This window comes from Alligator mississippiensis, chromosome 5 (assembly GCF_030867095.1).
Source record: "Alligator mississippiensis isolate rAllMis1 chromosome 5, rAllMis1, whole genome shotgun sequence".
Lineage (NCBI taxonomy): Eukaryota > Metazoa > Chordata > Crocodylia > Alligatoridae > Alligator > Alligator mississippiensis.
In genome coordinates this window covers 181,801,906-181,823,991 of record NC_081828.1, presented here as the reverse complement: position 1 = coordinate 181,823,991, position 22,086 = coordinate 181,801,906, and the positions used below count along the sequence as shown (strand labels likewise).

At 41.6% G+C, this 22,086-nt stretch overlaps 1 protein-coding gene across 3 annotated transcripts in view; it reads right to left on the bottom strand.

Moving 5' to 3' along the window:
* LOC102566452 (macrophage mannose receptor 1) overlaps positions 1-22,086 on the bottom strand; it is a 119,920-nt gene that overhangs the window by 7,231 nt on the left and 90,603 nt on the right. For all 3 annotated transcript variants that reach the window (XM_014601565.3, XM_014601563.3, XM_019497889.2), the window contains exons 23-27: positions 21,296-21,398; positions 19,356-19,585; positions 17,979-18,144; positions 7,156-7,308; positions 2,235-2,351 (exon numbers count right to left, since the gene is read on the bottom strand). In XM_014601565.3, the coding sequence (XP_014457051.1) occupies positions 2,235-2,351; positions 7,156-7,308; positions 17,979-18,144; positions 19,356-19,585; positions 21,296-21,398 (769 nt within the window). The remainder of the gene's footprint in view (positions 1-2,234; positions 2,352-7,155; positions 7,309-17,978; positions 18,145-19,355; positions 19,586-21,295; positions 21,399-22,086) is intronic.

Sequence of the window (22,086 nt, the reverse complement as noted above, 5' to 3'; positions counted from 1 at the left end):
TATACTAGTATAAGCCTATATTTATATATTTATAATAATATATGTAGATTCTATAGTCATCTCCATTCTAAAATTTTATCTTATTCAACTCCATAGAATATTTATTAGCTACAGAGGGAGAAAGAGGGAGAAGCAGCATCGGGGGAGAGACTGGGGGCTGTGATAGAAGAGTGGTTGGGCATGCAGAGACAGCAGGGGGCAGGCAACTGCTGCAGCTCCATCTCCAGCTCTAACCCCTGTCCAGCCCCTCCTTATGCTTGATTCTAAGGTGAGGGGCTTCCTCTCCCACCGTGTTAAAGGGGGGGTGGGGGAGATCATCTTCTAATCATGTAAATCTACCTTCCCTGTATTATTTATCAACCAGATATATTTAGATGCAGTATTCCATTGATTTTTTTTTGTCATTTTGCCATGATTCAGTTATATGTATATGTATAGGTAACAGAATCAGTTTCCTAAATATTTTAATGGAAAGTGCTGTTTTAACTGAAGTCCAAACACTGTTAAATGTTGTGAATAGTTTAAAAAATGTTCAAGCATCACTTTGTAGCATTTTCAGAACTGAAAAATTTGAATATTTTTGCTGCAAAAAAATTATAAAATTAAATTAAATGCTTTTTTTTTTATTCATAAATTAGAGACAAAACCTTTTTGATGCTCCACAACAAGAATATTTCAGAATTTCATTCCATGGAAAACGCTATATTTGCTTCATTCCATCTGGAATGGCAGAAATTTTGAAACTGGAGAAATTTTTAATGTAAGAAGTGCCATACCAGGGCTGATATATGGTCCATCTAACCCAGTGTCCTGTCTCTGATAGCAGCAAATAATAGATATCTTAGAGGCAGGGTATATAAATGGGGCATGCCTAGAGTAACTGTCATATCCTTCTTGGTATCAACCATCATTAGTTTATGCATGTCAGAGGACACATCCCTAACTGCTCTTTATAATAGCTGTCAATGAACCTGCCCTCCATGATTCTGCCTAATTCTTTTTTGAACCTGGTTATACTTTCTGCTTCTACAACCTCTTGTGGCAAGGAGTTCCACAAGTGAACTACACACTGTGTAAATAAGCACTTTCTCTTATTTATTTTAATTCTACCTCCTGATCATTTCAGTAGTCCTAGTATCCTGGGAGCTGGTGAATAACAGCTCTCTAACATTTACTTTGTCCACACTTGATTTTCCATAACACAGAAAATCTGGTTGCAACCCAACTCTAGTTGTATATTAAAATCAATTCCCATTCTCAAGAATGCTCTGACTGCTCTTCTACTTTTCTTCTATACTTTTTGCGTTGCAAATTTTTATCTTTAGTAGTGCATATATTTTTATTCAGCACCTTTGTCTGATGCCCCGTTAATATTCTTGAATTTCTCTCTATGATCTCATTCTTTCTTTCACAGTCTGATCGTAATTTCTGCCATATCCTTTGCTGGATACTGAGATAAATCTTTTTGATTATTAACAACCCTTTGAGTTATTAACAGAGATCTTTGAGTCTTTCTCAGGACTTTAAATTTTCCTCACCTTCTATTTCAAATAATACTCTCTCTCCCCATACTTTCTGGAAGGTTTTCCTGTGCCAGCAATCCTATGTTCCGCTTTAGGTCAGGTGATGATTCATTAGCATTCTGTATAAATATTTTGTGAAAGTCCCCAAAGTTACCACACACCCATTTACTGTAACAATATTGTCAATAAGATATTCCATCATCACAAGGTGTCTTACAAATGCAAACCCTCTTCTATGGTCATTTTTTTGGTGATAAGGAATCATTGGCCTACCTTTACTGAAAGGAGAGTAAAATAAGTAAAGGTTTCTGTTCCTCCATCTTGGTTTCCTCCCAGCATAATACCAACTACATGGGGCCATAACCTCAACTCCCCTGATACTCAACTCTTACATAGTCCAGTTGATAGTTTGGACTCCCTTATGGTCACTCACTTTGTGCCCTCCTCTACCAAAGCCCTATCCCTTAAGAAACAGCTCTTCTACATTTCTTCAGTAGTATTTTACTTGTTAACACTCAATAACAAATCAATCAGCTGGTCGTACGCATAATTTATATTTCTTCAACAGTATGTAACATACATAAAGTGTTACCTTTCCTGCCTTATCTTTTCATGTTTTATAACAGAGTGTAATAAGCAGTATGCATCAGGTTTAAGTATTTTTGTGAAAGTTATTCGCCTATGAACAAATAATAATACTTAAAAAATTACCATCCACGTTCCTGTACATTCCTGTCCAAAAAGTTGATGATTTTCTTTCAAGAGGCTCTATGTTGTGTGCCAGAAAGTCGACTTCAGCTGAATCTTCTACTGAAACTAAAGCAGCACCTGCAAAGCATTAGTAAACATGCTATATAAATGAGTTTTATAATGAAGCATATGCTCCCTATAAAGAGTGACTTTTTTCTTGTCAAGTTTTACAATACTTTTAAACCATTTTGCCATTGATTATTATTTCCAGGACCCAGTAAAGGCAATAAGAATCAGTGCAGAAAATTACACCTGGAATGTTTCACTTCAGTGTAAATGTTCCCTTTTCCTCTCAGCAGCTTTGTTGACTACCTCCACCCTATGAATACACGTGCACTTTTTTATTCTGTAACATTTGCCAATTAAAATGCTTTATATATTATAAATGTTTCAAATAATTAATTCGTTATAGGTGCAGAATCTAATTGTGAAGTACACAAATATAATAGAATCAGAGAAAAGTAAGACTGGAAAGGACCTCAAGTCCTGAATCCAAACAGCTCTGGTTTTAGAGGTGCAATTTTTTTTTCCTAATTCTCTGAGGGTTAGGAAGGAAGGAGAAAATTGAGTGGTTGTATAGGAACTGTCTGACAAGTTTTTATTTCATTTTGTTGGAAAATGTTAAACTACTGGTTTTGACCACAGGCAGGTTACCAACAGACCTCCACATGGCTTCGTGGCAGCATACCTTGGGGCTGCTGGCTGTGGCTCCAATGGTGGTCATTCACGTGGACTGCCTCAGAGCGATAGTCCTAAGGCTTCCCAATTCCCTCCTCCCTGTAGTGGAGCAAGGATCTGGAAGTCTCAACTTCCCACAAGGTCCTTACGGCTTCTGAGCTCCTAACTGTACAAGTGGAGCAGACCAGTGAGATCCCCAGCCATTACGGCCATTTCCCACAGTAGGACAGCCAGCCACTCTGCTACCACCACATAGAACAGATGACCTTGTACAAGCCCCATAATACCAGCCTACATGGCTATTATGGGTCATCTGATCCATACAGTAATGCCACATTGTTATATTTTCATATTATTATGATTACAAGTTGATCCAATGTATAAAGTCAAGTCTGATTTCTATTCTGGTTTTTATTTGAAGGAGAAAAAGATCAATTTATAATTAAAATGACAGGATACTCAGAAAATGCTTAATTATAAATGGGAAAGTGAGAGCATGAGGAGAACAATGTGAATACTGTACACCAAATGTAAGAACATGGACTTTTTTTTTTGCTGTTTTCTTTATTATTAGAAGGCTCAGAAAAATCCTTTCATAAGTGTTGAAGATGAAACAGAGTCTGAAGAGTTTTAGCACATCATTCAATGTTACATTTATATAACGGAGGGCATTAATATGTATTGTTTTGATAAAGTTACCCCTTTGCCGAATGGCATAAGAAATGTGGGGCCTTCTTCGTTGGTTTCTCGCATGAGGAGAAAGCAGTGACATAGAGACCAGCAATCTTCTCCTGTCACTGTTTAATTTGCACATAACAAACAGTCCCAGGCAGAGATGCCTTTCAGGAATTTCAGACCAACATTTTATTTCCAATGAGCAATTATACCTCAGCAACTGATTTACATCAGAAACACAACAGCATAGGTTTATAAGGTGCTCAGACTCCTGAGTCATTGAATCTGGTCTCTTTTTATCACAGGCAATTGTACCATGTTATCCTTTTCATAGATATATCAGGGATGCGGTATCAAAGTGGTTAAGTTTTCTTACAACATCTCTGAGATATGAGCCTGAAATCCCCTCTAAGTCTGGACTCTTGCTGAAGTTTCCTCGCAATCAACCCAACTGTAAATGAGTCATTCAATCTAAGGAATGAAAGGCAGCAGATGTGACCCTGACTACATATCACCCTTGCACACTTGGCTATAGCAACCGGAATGCCTAACCACACTATTCAGAAGGACTGCTCACCTCTGGCAGAACAACAGGTGACTTTGAGGCCCCCTCTACATGTTACAGGTATTGCATACTTAACTGGTTAATTATGCAATTAATCCGTTAATTATGCAATTACCTTGACACCAAATACACATGCAAAGTACTTTTCATACCATTAAAAAGGTCCAACTAGCTATAAAGTTAGACCTCAAAATGTGTACTTATTTCATAGCTAGTTGCTATCGAGCTTTAATTTGTACATGTAGCAGGGTCTCCCCTGTGGCTGGAAGCCCCATCAGCACCATGCCCAGTGGGGGCTAGGAGCCCTGCAGCTAAGAAGGCTCTCAGCCCAGCTGCTGACTGTGGTTCCCAGCAGCCCTCCACAGCTGCCAAAACCCAGAACCCCACAGCTACATATTCTGGGTCCCAGATGCAAGGCACCACTGCTGTCTCCCAGCCCCAGGGGTGCATGAAGCCTGAGCTAGGAGATCACATCTTCCAGCCCTAGGGGCTACACACACCCCTGGGGTTGGAAGGTAGTGGCAGCTGCATCTCCCATCTGTGGGGGGTGTGGGGCACCTTGTCACATTTAGCTTTAGTTGCACCTACTTGAGTGGTGCATTAGAGTATTATTTGAACTTTTATTTTATAGTCAGCCTTATTTAACCATTGCTTAAGTTTTTGTATAACCTCATTATTATTTGAACTTTTCTTTTTTCATTTTGCTTGTGTTTGCATTATCAACTAGCCTTGAGTTCACTTTCACAGGCAGCTTATGTTCTGCTGTTATCAACATAGGTGTGTGAAATATAGGCCTTGGTACTAGCTCAAATTAACTGAACCTGGCACTAACTGACTAAATCAGACAGATGACATGAGTGGATATGTAAATGAAAGGTGATAAGAGGGGACCAACTGGACAGTGCACAATTACAGAGCCCCTGGAATTTCCAGAGTTAATGGACAGACCAAATTAGGAATCCAGGGCATGCCCAAATTAAGATACTGGTAAAAGACCAAATTAAGATGTGTGCATGTGATGGGCTTCTTGAAATAAGAGAATATGCTGACAGGATAAAAACATGAACAGCATGAGGATCACAGAGAAACCAATCAACGACACCCAGAAATGAAGAGTCACCAGGGGAGTAAAGTTAAAGAGAACGCATTAAAGTAAAACAGCAAGGAAGTTGGCCGTGTGTTGCCATCCAGCAACATCTGGACTGAAAAACAGCTATTACCCAGAGATGACCACCCTCTACTTTCAGGAACTCATTGGCCACCTTTTCTGTGAAGTAGAGTAACATCTGGGTTTAGGTGGGACCATTGGACTAAATGTTTTTCTCTCTCTCTATGTAGAAATTAAGATAACATTTAATGTATTAATAAAAGTTAGATTTTAGTTAAGTTGAACTGTGTGAGTCATATTCCACTGTGGCGGCGAAGTGCCCCCACAGGCTCTCGAGGGAGAGAAAGGAGGACCCTCAGACCCCAGACCCCAAGAGCAAGCCCCCAGAGGGGCGTACGTACCTGCTGAAGAGCAGCGGGAGCAGGAGCCGTGTTCACGGCTGGAGCCGCGCGAACCGCCATTATGCCGGCTGTGGCAACAGCTGTTCCCGGCACGGGGAACAGCTGAGCCAATCCCAGCGGCTGTAGCGGCAGCTGCGGGAAAATTTAAAAACGCCGGCAGAACAGGGAGAGAGGGGGAGCCAGAGAGAGAGAGAGAGTATGGGCGGGCTGTTCATGCTGCGAGCTCGGGCACGGAGAGGAGAGGACCCAGCCTGCAGGTCTCAAGCAGGCAGCTTAGCAGAGAGCTGTAAGCCTTCTACAGGAGGCAGAGCAGAAGGCAGACAGAGCGTGCAAGCCGAGGCACTCTCTCAGTCTCCTGAAGCGGCTGATGCTCAGGAGGCAGAGGAGCGCTCTGTTGTTGGTAGGAGAGAGGAGACAGCAGAGGCTCCAAGAGGGAGCTGGAATCAGGGGAATCACCCTGCAGCTCCTCCTAACTCGGAGGAGTATTTCCTGTAAAAGGAGAAAGGAGAAATCGCTCCCAGAGGGAGGGAGAATGACCAGGAACCAGAGAACCGGTCTGAGGCCATCATACGAGGCCTGGAAACATCTTGAACGCATCATCCAGCGGTTGGCACGTGGACAGGGTGTAGGGGAGGCGGAGCCCCGTGGACCACCACGTCAGACAACCGTGAGTAACACCGTCTATTGGGAGGCCCCACCCAGGATAAAGATCTCCACTGTAGACCCCTCTTAAGGTATATATTTACATCCAAGTCGTGGCAGGCGAGTTGAGGGGAGGGGCAACACCCCGACAGACCAGGTGGAGCAGGGCGCAGGCTCCACATCCACATTAAACTCCAGGTTGATTATGCTTTGGTGATCCTGTAGCACCAAGGGTGCATAACACCTCAGCTGAGCGGGGGGGCCCAACTGTGGAAGTTTGCTTCTAGTTGGTGCAGGGGAACCTAGGATCGGCCTCCCCCGGCACCAGCAATAAGGTGCAATGGGATCTAATGTGCAATCCCACAATCACACCTCCTGCCATGCATGTGTGCCATGACAGGAGGCGCAATTGTGTGGACTGTGGATTAGATCCCATTGCATGTGGGGAAGGAATGGCTGGGTGGGCAGAGGCAGCAGGGGGCAGGTGGCAGCTGCAACTCTGACTCAAGAGCTAACCCCTGCCCATCGCTTCCTCATACTTAATTATAAGGTGAGGGGCTTTATTCCCCATGTTAAATGGGGCGGAAAACCTCATTTTCTAATCAAGCAATATGGTAATTAAAATAACTGAGAGGGAAATTGGTTCTATAACATAAACAATAAAAAACGGTATTAAAAATTAATAAAAACTCCAATTACTACTGCAGAAAAAGATTTTTTCTTTAACATTTAAGATATATTCACTCTTCTTTACAAAAAATTATACATATGTGATTTGTGAATGTTTTACCACTAATTCGAGATGACACTCACCTAATCGGAGACATTCTAAGGACGCCTGGGCCCAGTTTCGAGTAAGTGATGACTCAAAGTAGTAACAATGGCCACGGAATGGGATCCAAGATCGACGTTCTTCTGTTTCAGGACACGTTCCTGGAAGTTGTGGAGGATCAGTGGGGGCCTTCACTGTTAAAAAAAAAAAAATCTAAATCATTTACCTGAACAGCTTTCTTATTTATGCTTTTACCATTAGTAGCATATATTAATTTGATGTCCTTTTTATTTTAACCAGAAAACTCCTCAAAGCTCTTAATCTCAATACAGGCTCTGTAATTCTGTATCCCTTATTATTATGCAATACTGGAAAAAATCTGAACTGGTAAATAAATAATGTTGCTGTTGCATTTTAGCCTCTACCATCCTTATTCAGGAAAGCTCTTAAGCATGTTCTTATCTTTAAACACATTCTTCTATTCCCACTCAGTAAAGTACTTACACATATACTTGTGGTTAAGAATGCGCCTCAGCTCCACGTTGAATTTTACATGTTGAGCCTCACGTTGAGCTTTACAGATTTTGGACCTAAATCTGGCCACATTGGGTTATAAACCAACACTATTCTTGATGTAGAAAAGCTGCTCTGATGATTCTACAGGGCTTCAAGTGCAGGTTAAACCAGGATATTATAGGCAGGGATCCTGGTTTTCTCTGATTTAAAAAAATCACCCATTCCTGCCCGGGGCAGGGGGTCAGACCTGATGATCTGTTTAGGTCCCTTCTGACCCTAAGTACTATGATACTATGAAAGAATTGATAATGGTTTTAGCTGACCGCTATTGTTGAAGAACAATAAATATAAACATAAATGATTTCAAAATACACCACTTGCTCCTCTGAACCTAGACAAATGAAAATTATTTTCAACATGTGGATCATGGGGACTGACAACTTTATGTTAAAAAGCAATATTCAGAACACTGGAAATAATTCAAAAAGACTTTGGTGCTAAATGTATTTAAACAACTATTTGATATTATTTTGCCTCATAGATCTGTGCATGCAGAACAATTAGTTTTCTTTGGATATTTCAACAAATTCTTACAGCCATGGACAGTTGTTCATTTCTATCACCACAAATTTCCTGGTCTGGGGAAGGCTGGGGAAACAGCAAAAGCTGGACTTCACCCAATCACAGAGGAGTCGAGAATAACATTCAGGTGTTCATTATGGTGATAATCTCTAGAAGGGCATATCTTTCTCCTAGATGGGGCATATTTCCTCCCCAAGAAACTGCATGGATGCCTGTATGCTGGAAATTTCAGATACTTTTAGTAGAAAGGTAACACGTTATTCAACATCTTCACTAATTATCTGGAAATGAGGATGCACAATGAAATCAGATGATACCAAGTTATTCCAGGTAGGCAAATCCCAAAATGATGGAGAAGAGCTGCAGAAATATGTCACCAACCTAAGTGAGCGGGCAAAAAAATGGCAGATGAACCTTAATGTCGACAAGTGCAAGGTAAAGCACGTGGGGAAAAATAACCTGAAGTATACATGCACAAGTCTTGGTTCTGAACTCAGGGGTGTTGGCTGTAGCTGTGTTGGTCTAAGGACATAAGCAAACAAGGGTAACTGTGATATCTTTTATTAGACCAACTAAATAGTTCGAAAAATTGTTCTTTGCAAGCTTCTGAGTACAAAAAGCTTGCAAAGAACAATCTTTCCAACTATTTAGTTATTGAACTACTTAGTTATTGAACTATTGAACTAACTATTGAACCAACTATTGAACTAACTGTTACAATTCAGGAAAGAGACCTCGAGGCATTGTAGATCTCTAAAAACATTAGCTCAATGTGTAGCGCCAACCATAAAAGCCAATAAAATATTGAGCATCTTTAAGAAGGGAAATTAAAACAAAACTGAGAACATCATCATGTCTTTATACAAATCCATGGTGAATCCATATCTTGAATACTGTGTAAAGTTCTGGTCTCCACATCTTCAAAAGATGTACTAGAGTAAAAAAGGTACAGAAAAGGACAAACAAAAAAATCAGGGTGGACGGGGCAGTAGCTTTACCAGGAGAGACTAAAATGGCTAGGACTCTTCGGTTTGGAAAGGAGAAGGCTGAGGAGGATATAATAGAGTTCTAAAGCATCATGAAGCCGGTGGAGCAAGTGAACAGGGAACTGTAATTCAGCAAATCCCAGGACACTAGAACTAGGGGGCAGTCACAGAAACTAGCAGGAAATAATTGCCACAGAGGTGGTAGATGCAAATAGCATAGCCAGGTCCAAAAGGTACTAGACAAATTCATGGATGATAGATCTATTAATAGGTGTTGAACAGAATGGCTACAGACGTTTCCTCTGGCATCTCTAAACCAATAAATGGGGGATGGATGTCAGGGTGGAAGGGACATAAATAGGGAAGAGACCACTCTAGATATATTTGGTTCAATATATCTCTAGAGATAAAAAGCACCTACTTCTCCTACTGTGAGAGACAGGATACTGGGATAGATGGACCACTGGTCTGACCCAGTAAAGCATTTCTTATGTTCTTAATATTAAGCAAAGTTCCTTTGCTGTGTCAAGTAACTGGAAAAAGACATAAAGCATATAGTTTTATTTTGGCTTCATACTTATCACAGTATTGTCAGTTATCTCTGCTTCTTCCTTCTGTCAACTCATAGATTTCATAGACATTAGGGCTGGAAGGGACCTCGGAAGATCATTGAGTTCAGCCCCCTGCCCCAGGGGCAGGAAATCAGCTGGGGTCATAGGATCCCAGCAAGATAAACATCCAAATTTCTTTTGAAAGCTTTCAAAGTAGGTGTTTGAACCACCTCCAATGGCAAGCTATTCCAGACCTTGGGGGCTCGGACAAAGCCTGACACACACCATGACTATATGTGGCCAAGATCTAAAACTAAGGGGTGGTCCTAGTAGGTGCTTTATACTAACCCCAGACCTCCAATAGAAAACTAACATCTTTCCCTTCTAACAATGTTGTTAGAGATTAAATGTTCAGATTCAATTGAACCATTCTAGACTGTAAAAGTACCATACTCATCAGCAGGGTCCTCAAAGCTCTACTACATAGGCTTGAACCAGAGGCAGTAAAGCTATGTTTGCATAGCATGGTGAGCATGTGGAGCACTGCCACTCCACATGTTTTCTGTATTTTCTCGTGCTTTTACCTGGTGTTCTGTTCATCTGGTGAATAATGCCCTGACTTTTTAAAATAGATTTTACTTTTACAGGTAACTTCTGGACACACTGGAAGGATGGGTCAAACATATTTATAGGTTTGCATGGGCAGACCTAGGATTTTGAAAAGGAGGGTGCTGATGGTGTGGCACATCACCACACAGAACACAAGACATTTTTCTCCAGTTAAAGAGAAATTAAATGCTTTACAAATATGCTAAAAGTTAGCATTATATTATCCAGGTTAAGATCAAAGCAAAAATGTAGGCAAAAAATATTCAAAAGATATTAAAATTACATGTATATCTCATTCAGATTCATAAAATAAAATCTAGCCTTCTTGAGACTCTTGAAAGTGCCTCCAATATTTCACTGTCAATCATTCATGCTCCTGAGTTAACCTTAGGACACCTGAGCTAAGGTTTGTAGCTAGAGCTAAAAACACTCTGCAAGGCTGTAAAATAGAAAAGAAACGTTATCAGGAATGGCTAACAGACAGCAAAATTGCAAAAGGATCATTTAAATAGTGAAACATCAAGATCATTAAAAGGAATAGAGGGTCATTAATACCTGTAGAGTAGAGAGAGATTAGCAGGAAACAGGGAGGTGACAATGAGCCATAAATCCATGGACTTTCTCAGCACAACCTGAATAGAAATGTAATTTCTACTCTCAGGCAGTTAGTTTTAAAGTTCGGGTAAAACAGGTATCAAAGGCAGGAGCGTGACTGCTGCACTGCGTATCCCGTGGACCCATCCCTGGATGTTTGTGTTTGTCTCAGCATCCAGCTGGTGGCAAATTTAACAAAAAAAAAATACAAGCAAATAAAAGTAATAACATAAGGGGGTTTTTTCTCCTTCAAGCTGCAGTTTTAGGGCTCTGGAGATGATGATGTGGACATTCAATTAGAGGAAGGAACAAGCCTGTGGTTTTGGCACTGGACCAGCAACCAGAAAACTTATGTTCTGCTGTTAGTTTGCAATGTAACTCTGGGTGAGTCACCAAATCACTGTGAGTTTCCTTTCTTTATAAGTGGGGTCATGATCTGTCATTGTAAAATGCTGTAAAATCTATTCATTATTATTCCTCACCTAACTTGCTTGGTTGACGATGCATATATAATACTTCCTTTATTCATTCGGGGTTATTTTTTGTCATATATTTGTTTGGTAACATATGGAAACCGATTACTTATCCAGTTTTTCAGAGATTACCATGTCATCTATACATGGACAATATTTTTTATCAACATCTTTCTTACACTTGATTTAATTTGGGAAATAAAAGATTGAGGGTACATTACAGTATGTACTAAGTGGGGTATATAGTACTCCTCTTTAAAATTTCCAGGTACATTTATAACCAAATAATATGATCACAGTACTCACATGTATTTTATTTCTTATCAGTTTTCTGCAGCAGCTCTGGAAATATCATTCTGTTATCAAGGGCAAAGTTTCTTGCTAGCTCCCTATGACTACCCAAATCACACTTGGGAAGCAAGCCTATATAAATCCAAGCACAATTTTTGGCTGTCCTTTTACTGTCAAAGACTGTGTGTGTACAAAATTCAGTGGATAGGATGATGGATTGACTATTTCTATCATCTTCAAACTGCACTGCTGTGCTAAGTGACTAATCAAACTTATGATGCCTCTTGCACAATTTTTGGTGTTTCTGCCACTATTAATATATTTGAGCTGCCTCAGCAATTTGTTTCTTCTGTTGTTTTATGATTATAGTTTCATAGTAGCTAGGGTCAGGAGGGACCTGAACAGATCATCTAGCCTGACCCCCTGCCACAGGCAGGAATGAATGCTGGGTTCACAAGACCCCAGACAGGTCCAACCTCCTCTTGAATTTGCCCAGGGTAGGGGCGCGGACCACTTCCCTGGGAAGTTGGTTCCAGATTTTGGCCACCCGAACTGTAAAATATTGCCTCCTGATCTCTAACCTAAACTTATTCTCCATCAGCTTATTACCATTGTTCCTCGTCACCCCAGGTGGTGCTGGGGAGAAAAGGGCTCTGCCTATTTGCTGTTGATCTCCCCGATGAGCTTGTAGGCAGCCACCAGGTCCCCCCTCGGCCTCCTCTTGCTGAGGCTGAACAGGTACAGGTCCTTCAGTCTCTCCTCATAGGGCCTGTCCTGCTGCCCTCTCACCAAGTGGGTGGCCCTCCTCTGAACCCTCTGCAGGCTGGCCACATCCCTTTTGAAGTGCGGCACCCAGTACTGGATGCAGTACTCCAACTGCGGCCTGACCAAAGTCACATAGAGGGGAAGTATCACCTCTCTGGACTGACTTGAGATGCACCTTTGGATACATGACAAGGTATGGCTGACCTTGCTGGCTGCGGTCTGGCATTGGAGGCTCATGTTCATCTTGGAGTCAATAATGACTCCAAGATCTCTTTCCCTTAATTATGTTCATTAAACATTCAGCTCATGTAGGGTTCTATGAAACAGGGACCAAATGTAGTCTCTGGCTTATACAGTATAAAATGTGTAGTAACATTTGCATGCAACACTTACTATCTGAAAGTAATTAGGCTATCCTGGTATTACAGGCATTTCCTGTACAGACAGGTAATACAAAAAATAGAAGAAGTAGGAGTTTCAAAGAAGGTTCAGGTTCAGAAAATTATTCTGTTTATTCCAAGATTTGCATGAGCAATGATAGGAAGCATTTTTAGCTCAGTAGGTAGGAATAACCACTGGCTTTGATTGCTTCCCCTGACTTGGGCCCTTCTGCTCAGTTGTCCCTCTTATGCACTTGTCCTTTTATTGGTCTTTGATATTTACTCAGTATTGAAATGAAACTATATGGCACTTAGTGACAAAAATATGGGATATCGCTCTAACCCAATTGTAACAGGGGGCTTGTGGCAGTGCACTGGGTGTGCCTGCCACTTTAAGGGCCTGGAGCTGGCAGCCTCCAGGTGCCTGATTAGGGCAGCCATTTTAGAGGCAAGGGCTGCCTATATAAACAAGGCAGTCTGGCTGCAGGAGGCCAGGCAGCAACATCGCCTGGCCGAAGGGCTGCTGAGAACGACCCGGAGGTAAGGGGGAGCTGCAAGGGGTTGGCAAGGAGGCTCCTGGTCCTGGGCATGACCTGAAGCTGCACCCTGCCAGGAGTGGGTGGCCTGGTGGGGCTCTCAGTGGCGCGGGAGCCCCCAAGAAATGCCAGGCCAGTTACCACCTTGGTGAAAGGCGGGTCGGGGCGCCTTAACCCCTAGCTCCCACCACCACTGGGTGGGTTACCTTTGTGTTTGTTGGGGGGCCATGGAGACCGGCCCTGAGGAGGCCCCGTCACAGGGCCCTAACCCTGTTACTCAACTGAGAGGGGAACAGAAAACAGAAAAACAGGAGCTGAAACCCATGGCTACAGAGAGGGAAGACCCATGCAGTGAGCCAGGGCCTTGCTCCTTTAAGAAAACGAAGCACATGGCACAGAGGCTGTCAGTTATTCAAAGATGAGATGTCTCACCCTTCACAGGCACAAGGCAGGCAACTGGCTGGCTGAAACCTCAGACATTTAAAGACAGCCAGAAGGTGGTCAGGGAAGGGAAAGAAAGAAAGTGTGAGATCCAGCTGGTGGGGTGAGTAGATGCTCTTGGACCATGTGGGTACATGAGAGTTCTTGCATTGCAAGCACCAAGAATCTCAGTGACTCAGACACTGCAAACTTTTGATGAGTCACCCTGCTGCTAAAGTGGTAGCATTCCTTTTTTCCCCCTCCTTCCTTTTTGTGATATTTTCTCTGCTGTATTGAACCCCAGGAAAAGGAGAAGTTTATGTAAGGCAGCAGCCTGCATTTATGTTGGAATTAATTCAGTGGACAGGGTGTGTAGCTGGAAGGGGAGTTTGTGGAAGCCAGTGAGGTGCAAACAAGGTGCCACAAGTTGCAGAGTCCTAACAGGGCAGGACATAGGCCAGAGAAATGCCGGAGACCGAGGGCTGGAGCTCATAAGCTGGGTTTGGGCACAGTGGACCTTGGCAGAAAGAGCCCAGCTAGAAAAAGGAGGCAGAAGCTGGGAAATGGCTAAAACCTGACAAGTGTGTGGAGGCTAAGGCAGGCCAGAAGGCAGAGTGAGGCCAGGAGCCTCCTGAGAAGAATATTCAATAGTACCTGCAAGACACGGGCTTGAACATGGGAGCAACAGGAGCTCATAATTATTACCTTTAAGGCTTGAACTGGGAGACTTCCCTGAGAGGGGCAACTCCTCCTCTAAGAGATCAGTGCAGAAGTTTGGAGGACCATGCACTGCACTGGGGCACCTGGAAAAGCCTACCCCCTTTTTTCTGCTGGCAGCCTCCAAACTTAAGAATTCTCAAATAAGATCAAGCTGTGGCAGGAAAAAGTTTGGAGGCAGAGTAGAGACTGGGGAAGCTTTGGGCAGGCCATTCCAATCACTAGGGGACTTCAGCCACTGAGCTGATAGTGTAGGCCTGTTGCACCAATGTTACATCTCTGCTTTTCAGAGAGACACCATCTCTTTGCTAATATATTAGACAGGGTGTGGAAAAGACTTACCTCCATCAGATGAGAAGAAGAACTGGTGGGACACCGCACTAGAAGCGGAGCACAGTGAAAGTGAAACCGCAGCACTCCTGGTTGCCACAGTGAAGAAAGAAAAGAAAAAAAACCTGCTTAGTGTGGGCATGCTTTATAACAGACCGACTTGAAAAAGCTAGGCATTTGGCCCAGGAAAATCTAGCAGAGGCCCAACAGAGGCAGAAATGGGAGTATGACAAAAATGCTTGCATATGCGACTTCCAGGTAGGGGACAAAGTTCTCGTGTTACTCCCTACCATGACAGACAAGTTATTGACACATTGGCAGGGACCATTTATGATAGTCTGACAGCTGGTCCTGTTGACTATGAGGTGTACTGTCCAGGGCACCGGAAGGAGCAACAAATTGACCACCTAAATTTGTTGAAACAGGAACCCAAAGGGTGGATGCTGAGCCCCAAGGATCTGGCAGAAGAATTAGGACCTGAGATAGGAGACCAGCAAAAGAGAGTGGGCCAAAGCAGTGAAATAATGCAAGGCCAAGAGCTTAATAAGGAGCAACACAAACATTTAAAAATGCTTATAGAAGGATTTAGTGATGTGTTTAAAAAAAAGCCTGGGTAGGCCCAAGGGTTGAGACATGAGATCATCACTCCAAGGGGAACCACAGTCAGAGAGAGATGGAGGCCCATTCCACATCATTTACAGGAGAGCGTATGTTAGGAAATACTAAAGATGCTGGCACAAAGGATAATCATACCTTCATGCAGTCCATGGTGAAGACCCATGGTAATAGTACCCAAAACTGATGGGTCCCTTCGAATATGTATCAACTTTAGGAAAATCAATGAAATAGTTCGATTAGATGCATTCCCTATGCTGCACATGGAAGAACTACTGGAAAGAACAGGCCAAGCCTGTTATATTTCAACAATTGATCTATCAAAAGGGTATTGGCAAATACCTATGGCAAGGAAGGACCAACAGAAAACTGCTTTCGGTATGCCCTGGGGCCTATTTGAATTTACGAGAATGCTGTACAGCCTTCATGGAGCTGCAGCAACATTTCAGGTGACTCATGAATCACATCCTTGCCCCGCATACGATGTACACCACAGCTTATATCGATGACATCGTCATATACTCTCAATCCTGGGGGCAACATCTGCAACATGAGAAGGAGGTGCTGAAAGAACTCCACCAAGTAGGGACAGTCAACCCTAAGAAACGTTTGCTAGGAATGCAAGAAACTAATTACCTCAGTTTTAGGGTTGGACAGGGAGTCATATGCCCACTGGCCAGTAAGAGATGATAGAAAAGTATTTACCACCTCAAACCAAGCAGCAGATGAGATCCTTCCTGGGGCTGGCTAACTATTATAGGAGGTTTATTCTTCATTTCACAGAAAAAGCAGCCACATTAACAGACGCCATAAGAGGAAAAGTACAGGGTTCGATAGGGTGGACTCCTCAAATGGAGGAGGCTTTTAAAGGTATCAAAAGGGCCCTGTGTAATGACATGGTAATGGTGATGCCTGATTTCTCTAAAAATTTTATCCTGCGGACGGATGTTTCTGAGACTGTGGTAGGTGCAGTCCTGTGTCAAGATCAAGAAGGTGTGGAGCGACCAATTGCTTTTGCTAGTAAAAAATTAAACGATGCTGAGACCAGGTATTATACTATTGAGAGGGAATGCCTAGCAATAAAGTAAGCCATAAATTACTTCAGATACTATTTAACGGGGCAAGAATTTAAACTAATCACAGATCATGCACCTTTACAATGGCTAAATTAGTTCAGGCATAATAATGCATGAATTACGTGCTGGGCATTATCGCTACAGCCCCTTAAATTTAGCGTCAGTTACAGACCGAGAGTGACTAATATGATTGTGGATTTTTTATCAAGGTGCAACAAGAGCAAAGCAGCAATGACAAATTGGCATAGGGCCTGTGTCAAGATGACCGACGATCATAAGCTAAAAGCTGTGGCACCACAAGGCAACTTAGGTAGGGGGATATGTGGAAAAGGCTTACCTCCATCAGATGAGGAGAGGAGCTGGTGGGACACCATGCTGGAAGCAGAGCACAGTGACAGTGAAACCACGGCATTCCCGGCCACCGTGGTGAAGAAAGAGAAGAAAAAAGAAGTCAGAAGCCAGAATCGGCTCCTATGTCAGCGTGGACACGCTTTATAACAGCATGCCAGGGCTGATTCGCAGCCCAGAACACCGAAGCTGGGCTAAAAGGCCCGGCAGGGAAGGAGCAGGGAATACCAGAAGTGAGGTCTTCAACCGGCCCAGAAGTGACAGATATTGAATGTGATCCCAGCCCAGGGACATGGTAGCTACCCCAGGAAGGGGTTTTATTGAAAAGGCAGAGCCAGAGATGGCTCTATAATTCACTGGAGGAGACTCCATGAGCAACAGAAGTCCACAGCACAGACTGGATCTCAGCAGAACCAGAGAGAGCAGGTACCAGCAAACCACCAACCCATGGCAAGTATAAGACATGAGTCCAGAGTGGGATGCTGGGAAATATGACAGTCGATAACCAACCAGATGCATAAGCAAAGCAAGGTGCAGCCATGATCAAATGAGTGAAATAATGTCTCAATTCTGCCGTAGTAAAGCTAAAGGTCTAAGACCCAAAAGGGTGCATCATAATAATCTTGGTGGCCGAAACAACAACATCTTTGGTTGGCATTAGGCGGGGTGACGAGGAGGTGGAGCCCTGAGCAGGAAGGACAACCGGAACGACCAAAGGAAGGTACCAGGGGGATGGGACAAATCATCTTCCTCCCCATCAAAATTGATTTTCCAGCAAAGACGTGGCAGTCGAGACCCTCCGTGGGGCACCGATTGACATCCAGTACATTAACAAACTTGTTCCTCCCTTAAAGTGATGGCAAAGCCAGAAAGAACCACACGGACTCGATGCGCAGGTGAAAGGCACAGGAAGTTGTATAGGGATTCTATATTCTAATTAAAATGTTACATTCTTCCAGGCTTTAAAACTCATTGGGGCAGAAATGGTCATCCACTGCCTGTTGTATACTGCCCAACACACTGCAATGTCAATAAATAGTTGTAATAATTACAATTTTTATATTTAATCGCTTACCATTAGACCTTTTACATACAAAGAAGTAGCTTTCATTACAAAATCCTGTCTTCCAGGCTCCATCAAGATCCAAATAGACACAAGCTATTTTTTGCTTTGGCTCCCCTTCTGCCCACTTAGTATACTTCATTTTCCAGTTATCAATCCATTCATAATGGCCCTCCGTCTAAAAGCAAAATAATTAATATAAATGATAAATCAGAGGTACTGGTAGCTTCTTCAGTATCAGTTTGGTGAGAGGAATTCTTGTATTGTCTTACGCTATGTTATTGGCATAACATGAAATAGAATACCATGCTTAGAGTTATGTCATCTGACAGATGTAAACTGTCTATTCATCTGCCTTTACCAAAAGTGTTTAGTCAAGAATCTAAAGAAAAGGAAAGTGGCTCAAATTTTGGATTCATGTTGTTGCATATGTAATTTTTCAGTGATAAATGTGTTGGCATCACTGCATTTAGTGCAAAAAAAATTTTGCTCAAAAAGGCCCACTTTTTAAGGAATTCATATGGATTACATCAAATTAATTGTTTACAGGAAAATAGTTTCATTTGGAAAAACCAACATTTTTGGTTTTCAAATTCAAAAGGAAACCTAAAACGTGTTTCAGGTATAACTAAATATCTCTTTGAGTCTAAAATTATTCTTTTTTTACTTTCTGATTTGCCAACAATTAAAAAAAAACAACATTTTTTCATAAGATCTGAAACATTTTTAAGAAGTGACATTAAACTGAACAATTCATTGTTCTGACACTTCTAATAAGTTCACTACCATCACTCATTCTTCCAGCATTTTTTTAGAAACAGACTATGAGATTTTTTCCAGTTAGATGTACTTAATTTGTCTTGTCAATAGGCAAGAATGGCAAAAGCAGTGATTATACCAATTGTTTGCAGTAATTGTTCATTTCAAACATTAAAAATTTTTGTGGATATTGTTTATCCAAAAAACAATAGGCATTATTGAAATAAACTAATAAACTGGATGAACCACTTACTATTTGACTTACCATCAGCAAAGTGGGAATGTAGCTATTACCACCTCCACTTTATTATGGTATTTAACATCTTAAAACAATCAGAAATTTATTTCAAGGAATTATACACCCAAGTTTATATGAACAAAACCACAACACAGCTAACCCAACACAAAGAACTACATAAGACTGAATTTCATGAAAAAGATGAACATTTAACCCAACTAATGCAAAAAATATAACTAAATTTGCCACCTTTAAACATTAATCATATATGCAAACAATTAGAGCCATTAAGTAATCTAAAGAACTCACAAGTGAACTGATAAACATGGAATCCAAGAAATGTATTATCAAAAAGAGTAGCACCAGCATATTAATTTGTTTAATGTTCTTACCATATTGCTATTAAGACCAATCCATATACGCTGCCCATACTTTAATATCTGTAGCCACAAATATGAATGACTGTATGGATCCAAGATGCTGGCAAGGTCTGAGAGATCACTTCTACAGAATTTTTGGGCATCCTCCCATTTCATTGGCAAATGGATCAAGGAATAACTGCTGTTACCAAAAAGGACAAATTTTGGTGGCAGTGATGTTGGTGAAGGGAACAACTTAGGCTCTACAGTAAATGAAAAAAAAAAAAAAAAAAAAGAAACACAGCAGTATGTTTATATATTATTTCACACACACACACGCATGCAAAAATGGTCAGGGGCAGATTGCAGCTGTGTAAGTTTTCAAAGCTGAGAAGAAAAAAGCCACCTTTACTCTTGGCATAGGACAAGCTATAAACTGCCCACTAGAAATGCATTGTACTAGGCCAGCATCAGTTGCAATTACCAGGTTCCCAGAGTTGGAAATGTCAAGCCTGCCTGAAATCTGCGGAAGAAATTTGGCCATATCAGTCAGCATTAGAGCCAGTCAAAAAATTTCGGTAGAATATTTTTCTGTCAAAACAGAAATGTTTTGCGAAATATATTTGCAAAATGGCTGTCACAGGGGAGCCCCAGGTGAATTTCCTGACCACTGGTGATGCAAAAAACCTATCCAACCTCTACTGGTTCTGCTTCACTTTGTATAAATTACACTTCAACCCTATGGGAAGGGTACTGGCATGGGATGGACAGCAGTCCCCTGCATCCACTATGCATGCTGTAGTCACTGAGCTATTGACTATTTGGGGAAGGGAGTTGTTGGGAGGGTTGTTTTGAGATCTTTAAATATCTAAAAAAGAATGGAATAGTGACTTTTGGCCAGATTTAGTCAAAGGATCTTCTAAGCTTAACCTGCAAGTAACGCAACTTCATCATCCCTTCCTTTTTGTTTCTCTTCCCCCTCACCCCAGTCATGTATCCAGTCAGATAGTCATGATCTAGGCCTTCTTGTTCATCCTATATATCTTTCCAGAAATAAAGTAGCCACATGATATGAAGAAAAATAATTACAACAGCTCCATGTTTGTGTCACAGTCACTTGAGATTATATTTTGTGTGTTTAGAGATTAAACTTTTTCCACCAAAGATCTGAAAGTTGACTTGATCTTTCTGGCTCGTTCATCATAACCAATAAGAAACATGCATGTCAAATTTTACTTTTTCTAATGCTACACGAGCCCACGAAGGCAGAGAATTTGCCCTCCTATAAAATGAGGGAAAAGTTGACCTTGTCATCAACAGTAACTATTAATTCTGATATCTCAAGACCTAAAATAGAACCAGCTCACATACTATTTGGTAGGCTGATTCTACAACGCTAACAACAGTAAAGTTGAAAAAGATTGGTTAGAAAATGAAGAGGACATCAAAAAGAGTAAGAGAAGCTATTATTCTGAGTACCTCCAAGGGGAAGGGCTTTTCAACACACAGAATTTACATTAGTTTAACTTAAATTAGATCAGGTCTACTCTATGCATACTGTTGCACTATTTTCTGGTTTTGCAAATGGTGTGATTTTGAACCAGTTACCCAAACTGGTGGAACCTTTGAATGTGGATGTTCTTAAATCACTCTGAAACTGGCTTATTTTGTTTTTGTTTGTGTTAACCAATCAACAGGCTCAAGTCAAGTAGATAATCAGTTTTAACCCAATTTAATTATCATCATATAAGGGTCTGCATCAGTATATTTTTCTAACAATGTACTTTTCATGTGTAAGCAAGTCTTTAAAAATTGTTTATATCAAGCCTTTCGTAGGCATATCTTGGAAAAGTCACTTAGTGGAAGTGAAGGGTAGAGGTGATATAATGGAAATTTACCATTTAAGCTCCAAGTAATGTCTAAATATATCACATAAAATCTCATGTGAAAAGGCTGATGAAAAAATAACACACCTGTATTACTTTGGCACATATAGCCTCTGTTGTTGTCACAGCTTTCATCCACCCATTTCCCAGCCTCCTTTATAGGTTTATTTCTCATGACAACGCAGTCAGCCTAGGGGGAAAAGAATAGACAAAGCAGTAAAAAAGTACCAGAAGTAAAGACAGCCTCCTCCTCCTTTTACACGTGTTGAAACATGTGGTCCCAAAGATTCATTCCTTATCATTTTAAGATTCAGTCTTTCAGCTTAGGATACTGACTTCTATATATTCATACCCCTCATGTACCGCTTTTATTTTTTAACCTTGCTCTGACTTGCACAGGACTGGGCTGTGTGTGTACCACAGTTAGCTCAAAGTGGAAAAAACAAAGCCCAAAGGAAGTTCCGAGGGAGTTCTTTCATGAGTTTGATCATGACAGAAGTGACTGGCTACCTCAGTGCATCACCCCTCTGCTGCACCAACTCTTGGACACACAACTGGCAGTGAGCACTGCTGACACTTTTCTCCATTTTCCAAATTCATTGCTGCAACTGTGTAAAATATTCACAATAAAACTTGAAAAAACCTTAGGCATGAAATGGGTCACAAATTTGATAAGCCTGACTTACACTTCATAGTTACAGTACAAACAGGGTTACAGTGGACAATGACCTGAATATGAGCCAACAATAAGTCCTTGTTGCGAAGAAAGCTAACAGCACACGGGGCTGCATTAGTAGAAGTGTTGCCAGCAGATCCAGGGAAGTGATTAGTCCCCTCTATTCAGCGCTGGTGAGGTCACATCTGGAGTACTGTGTCCA